Below are 6,134 nucleotides of genomic sequence, written 5' to 3' on the forward strand. Positions count from 1 at the left end.
ATTATTCTGACTTCCTAGTTAACATTACTTTGAAGTACTAATATAATGCAGCTAAAATTGAAATGCATTAACTTCTTAACAACTTAAGTTCTCCACCCACATCTTACACTGGGAAAAAATATTTCTGAGTGTTGAAGTTTGTGTTAAGCAATAGTTCAGATTATTTCATCAGTCCATGCTGCACAGCTGAGTGACTCTGCATACCCAAAATGTACATTTCAGATTAGGAGATCTGGCAAAGCTGCACTCTTTCTAATCACTTTCAGCAAAAGAGGCTGGCAAAAACTGCTTCCCTTGCAAAGTGCTGCTTAACACTAGTGAATTCTTTCAAAAAAAAAAAAATTGTAGAGGTTGCAGTATGAGTTTCTCCTGCAAGAAGGAATATGAGAAGAAATAAAAGTAATATTTCTAAGAATGAATTGATGTAACCCATAGTGATTTATTTCTCAAAAGCTATTTAAGACTTCGTGCAGAAACTGAAATGCGTGTCTTCAAAACTCTGCCTCTTTAACTATAGAACTAAAAATGTTTCTTCTTTCAGCTACTTCATTTGGGTCTTATTTCCTGTCCTTTGTTTCCTCATTTTCTTTTCCTCCAGACATTGCTTGTTTACATCATTAGGCTAGCCCCATAGTTTTCCATGTCCTTGCATCTTCAACCAGTTGTACCAGAAGTCTCAGGAAAGATTATGGTGTTGAAGTAAAATCTTCCTATTCTACTTCAGAAACAATTCTGAAGTCCATTGTTTGTTCTGTGGTGGGGTTTAGTACTTCCTGAGTATTGAATTTATTTTCATCTAACAGAGTAGTATCAATACTGAAAATGTGATGTCTGTTTTTTTACGCTTAAATTTTCAATGTAAAATATCCATGGAAACTGTTCTGCTTAATGTTTGGTTGACCTAACAGGGCTGGTAACAGTGTAGATGTGTTATCCTGTAGAATTAATGTTTTGGGAATATTTACAGTAAGTGGAACTAGGTTTCATTTAATTAGTAAGCGTTATTCTTTTAGCTGTCAGCATTAGTTTTGAAGAACTTTGTTTGGAAAAGACACTTCAAATAGCTGAGTTAATGCTTCAAGATGGGTAGGATTGTTCTTTTAGTAGGCATTTGGTTGTGTCATTGTTGATCTTACAGTCTGCTGAAACAGCAGGAATTTGGCAATGTTATTTACAGATTTGTTTTATTTTTTTTGTGTTAAAATGTATGCTAAAAAGCTATTTCTTCTTTGCAGCAAAATGAGAAAGAAAACTTGCTGAAGGAGAGAAATCACATTCTGTCAACTCTGGGTGAGACAAAGCAGAATTTGACTGGACTTTGCCAGCAGGTGTGTAAGGAAGCAGCCTTGAGTCATGAGCAAATACAAATACTTGCGAAATATTCTTCCTCAGATTGTCCGCTTTCATTTTTATTCCCGGAGAGAGAACGAACAGCGCCATCTGATAGCGAGCTCGCAATACCAACGGGTCTAGAACTAGCAGATGGCCTTTCAGGTGTTACGTCTACAAATGAGCAGAGTTCCTGTTATCAGTGTGTGAAAGGTGTGTGTGATGCACCATATGATCAAGTACAAGAACTGCATCCAGCTTCTGTAAGAACACTGGAGAAAACTTCACTCGTGGAACAGAGTGGACAGAGTGGTGCTATCACAGACTTCTGTCAGCAAATGACTGACAAATGCACTACAGATGAGTAAATCTATTCTCTTCCTATTGCCAGCCTCTCAACGTTGTGATTTAAAGCAAGATTGAGCATTATCCTAAAGTAATTTACAAAGTGAAAGTAAAGAGGAAGCTTTCTTTTAAAACTACATTGGCAATTATATACATGGTCATTATATTACTTGGCAAGCTTTGGGTTTGCTCTGTGTAGTTCTAGAGTGTAACTTGTACGTGTCAGCCTTGGAGCTTTTTCTGCGTGGTGATGGCAAGGAATGTTCCAGTAAGTTGTTTGAAAGTATAAACTTTGTGCACAGATGTTCGTTTGTGAGGAAGCTTTCATTCAGGTATCAAGTAGCCTTCACTCTGGTTTATGCCACAGTACCTAATGCCACTCTACATCTCAAGATTCCTAACATATGTTTATGCACAATGACTTCTGTACATGGAGTACTTACCTGTTTAAGATGTCTTTTTTTCTTCTGGCAGACAAACTTTAAGAAGTGTGTATAGCTTCATAAATGTTTATTTTGTAGATGGGTTAGGATAACATGACATTATGAGGAGATTCTGCCAAATACTCTCTGGAACAGCTAACTGCTTCCTGCTGTTCACATCCCTGTACCAGAGCCACCTTTTATTGAATATTTGCCTTTGTCTTAGCTTTCCCATGTGTAGTTAAGATGGGAACAGCAGAGGTGCTGCAGCATACTGCTCTTCCTCTGTTTATTTTTTGTGAGAGAAATAACGTATTGGAAAGGCAGAAGCTTGAAACTGGTAGAGTTCCTTGCTTATACAGTGTGCATTGGATCCTCTGGCATCTGAATTCCTGGTGCTTGTTAAAATTCATTGATGTACAGTAACTTACTATCCTAGCACCTTTTGAGCTTGCTGCTGTTTGTGATGAGATGGAATTGAAGTATTGTGGAAGTTTAAGGACAAGTGGCTTTGTTTTCTTTTTAATTATGGTATTGAGGCACCAAATTCTTCAGAACTTCAGTGCCTAATTGCATTTTAAGTAATCTCTAAGTCTATAATCTCTTAAGTCTAATTACCCTCTGATCACTGGGACCAGTAAAGATCTATTTCAGAATTTTAATCTTCAGGATAACTTTATGGCTAAACCTGTAGTGCATTTTCAATGGTTTGTGTTATAAGCATAGATGTATAAAAAGTATAATAAGGAGAAGAGCTGGAGAGATTTCTTTTATTTACTTTATGAAGGAGAAATTCAGCCACTAAAATAAGAGAAATGGCAAGTAATCCCCCCCTTTTTAAAATAGACTTTTACTTGGAAGTAGATGCATATTGTATACTGATGATTGCTTTGTTATTTAGATGTTATTCTCACACCAGAACTAAGTATTGAACCTCACCACAGAAAACTTTGGTTTTGCTGGTTTACAAAACATGAAGAATCTTGTACAAGCCAGTGGAATTCTTCATTTCCTACCTCAGAGTGTATATTAGCTGTTTGTGTCTTCGTGTGCATGTACAGTAGGCAGCGACTAGAGCAAAGGACTATTGTAAATACTACTTTGTGTTTTTTTTTCTTGCAGTGAGACAAAACTTGCTAAAGAAACTGTTTGGCAAGGATCTTTTTTTTAATTCTCTTCCTCTTAGCAGGTAACATAGCATTAATAAATAAAGACTATTAGGCCACTTATTTAAAACAAAATTGACAGATTTCAACAATACTTCTTGTAACCAGCACCTAATACAAGTGACTACACTACCTCACTTATGTGATTGAGAGTTAATTCAAATCTCTAGTGATATCCTTGGATTTTCATCATATATCATATTTTAAGGGGAAAAATTATGTTAATGGAATATAGCTTGTATAAATCCGTGCTTGCAGTAACTGAAGTTCAGAAATAAATACTATATTGCAGACATCATGAGAGTTCTACTGCTTCGGAAATATTTTCAGATAATCTTTTCAGATAATCAAATTGAAATTCTTTTAAATTACTAGGATTTATATATGTTGATCCTGTATATGTATTACTCATGAAGCTCTCTGTGTCTGTTCTCCAGCATCTGTATATTCCTGATTAATTTAATCCTGCCTCCCTTGTGTACTGCCATCATGGGCAGTATATTATTTTAAGTGTCCATTTTAATTAGTAAGCAAGCCAACAGAAGAGTAAAAATTAAAGTCCCAAACCTTCTACTGTCTATCACTCTTTAAAGCTGTTGATATTTGAAACGACATGGATAATGACATTAAAGCATTGTCCTATAATACATGTACTCTAAAATAGAATTTCTTGGGTTAAATATGTTTTGTTATAAACTGATGGAGCACGTATATAGAGAGTGGCTGGCTGGGAACTTAAAATATATCCAGTGGCCCATACCCCGACTCACCTGGCTGTGAATGAAACAAAGTCTGTGACAACCAGGTCCAGAGGCTGGAATATCCACCAAGAAGAGTTGTGCTCCACTGCCATGGTCTGATCAGCCATGTCTGAATTCCATCTAGCAAATGTCGCAGGGCTTCCAGTGCAGAAGTTACGGCTGTCGTTTCACGTTGGGTTCGCATAAAATTTGTGTCATGTATTTAAATCTATTATGAACTTGTTGAAGTTTGAGGGTAGGTTTTTGCCTAACCAGCTGCATCTAAATAATTTTTAAAATATTTATTTAATACAGTAGACATACAAGTTGCATGTTGACTTCTATAGGCTATATCATCAACTTGCAAAAGTTAAGAATGAATGACAATTTTATGATACCGAATTCTCAGGTAAATGTTTTGGAGTTTTTCCAGTAAAGAAATAGTCAATTTTGAAATTGTACAATACTTTGTTAAAGCATGTTTTAAAATACTTTGGACAGAATATCTAAAAGCCATAAGAGTATGGTGGCATACAGATTGTAAAATAAACAGATAATTACAACAGTTGATTTTGTATCTTTCATAATTCAATATTTTCTAAGACTACAATAAAAACCACTATCCTTTCTACAAAGGCTTTTCTTTTTTTTGTACAAATCTTTTGTGGTGACAATGTTTATTGGTGTATTATTAACTTCTGTAGTACTACTAAAACATTTCTGAAAGTAGTAGCAAAATAATTTATATGGTCTATAAATTCCTGAATAGTACACACAGTAGCAAACATTACGAAGTTGGAATAAATTTCCTGTAAGTTTATTTGATGTTTGTGTCCTGTTCTGTTTGAGTGGGTTTTCTTCTCCGGGGAACTTTGAGTCTCTGATTTGGAAAGAGAGAAAAGAGGTAAATAGCTGGTTAATAGGATGCTGTATAGGTTTGTTGGTTCAAGAAAAAGCACAAATGACTGTGTGTATAGTCCAGATGAGTGCACGAGATAGAAGTGGAAGCATCTTTGCAACTGTAGATAAGGTAGGTCCTATTAAGTAATTAGGATTGCAGAAGAGCTTTCCTTTGAGAAACTACATTTATCTGTATCTCCCTCTGTACCTCCTAAACAGTTAACTGTAATACGGGATCTGACCTTTCAGTACTGTGACTCACCTTATTCAGAAAGCTTTTCTTTAGAAGTTTTTGTAACTTGTGCATTTGGCACTTCAGTCTGACGTTGTTTGGTCCTACAGCAGATGCGTCATTAAAAGTGAAAGCAGTCATTTTAGGAGGGAAAAGCTGGAGAGTAAGATGATGGATTAGAAGGCTTAACTTGCTGCTTATAATGGGTAGGGCAGCAGACTTTTTTTCTCAAGGTAGCTTTGTCCTTGAAATTCATTGTCACTTGAATTTAGTCTGTAGGTGTTTTCGTGCGTTTCTTGACTTTAAGAGTCAAGTTGTTACCTTTCACAAAAAAAAAATTACTGTGGTTCCTCTTTGAGGAAACTAAAATCTCAGTGCAAGGCTCTGTGATGTTTAAAACTCCTCTTAATATTCAGAAAGAAACAACAACTGCAGTGAAAGCTAAATATGCCAGAGATCAGGACTGTACATCTAGTTCTGCCTCTGGATCTTTTTTTAGGAAGTAAGAAATGAGGAACTACTGATAACTGGTACTCTAGAACTTCGGTTTTTATTTGAGTATGACAGCAAGTCAAATTACTAAGAAATTTGTTTGAAGCAGCAAAAATTCTACCAGTGTTGAAATAGTGAAAGCATACCCACTCTAACAAGCAGTTTTGGTACAAATTTTAATCTTGTTCTGATGAAGGTTTCAGTATAAACAAAGTTTGCCAAAGTGAATTTTAGCCCTTTTTGGCACAGAAAGAGAAGCTGGACAAGCTGGGCCATTATGGCAGTCTGCTCTTACATTGTTTGCACATTGATTTCCTCTTGATTTCATTTGTTTCCAAAAAAAATAATGCACACAGTTGGGATTCACTAACATACATCATGGAGATTTTTAATACCAGACTTGCTGTCAGTTGAATTTCTGTAGACAGGACTTAAGGGAGAAGGGGAGAATGAACCCTTTTATAAAGGGGTTTAAGCATAGTATTTAAACATGCGTTACTCTTGTGGC

General features: G+C 35.8%; 1 protein-coding gene across 7 annotated transcripts in view; it reads left to right on the top strand.

Annotated features, from left to right (window-relative positions):
- Positions 1-4,827, top strand: part of BACH1 (BTB domain and CNC homolog 1) — a 29,968-nt gene extending 25,141 nt beyond the window's left edge. For all 7 annotated transcript variants that reach the window (XM_013097865.5, XM_027449236.3, XM_027449237.3 and 4 more), the window contains one exon: positions 1,236-4,827. In XM_013097865.5, coding sequence (XP_012953319.1) covers positions 1,236-1,697 — 462 coding nt within the window. In that variant the 3' untranslated portion in view covers positions 1,698-4,827. The remainder of the gene's footprint in view (positions 1-1,235) is intronic.
- The last annotated feature ends 1,307 nt before the right edge of the window (positions 4,828-6,134 follow it).

This window comes from Anas platyrhynchos, chromosome 1 (assembly GCF_047663525.1).
Source record: "Anas platyrhynchos isolate ZD024472 breed Pekin duck chromosome 1, IASCAAS_PekinDuck_T2T, whole genome shotgun sequence".
Taxonomy (NCBI): domain Eukaryota; kingdom Metazoa; phylum Chordata; class Aves; order Anseriformes; family Anatidae; genus Anas; species Anas platyrhynchos.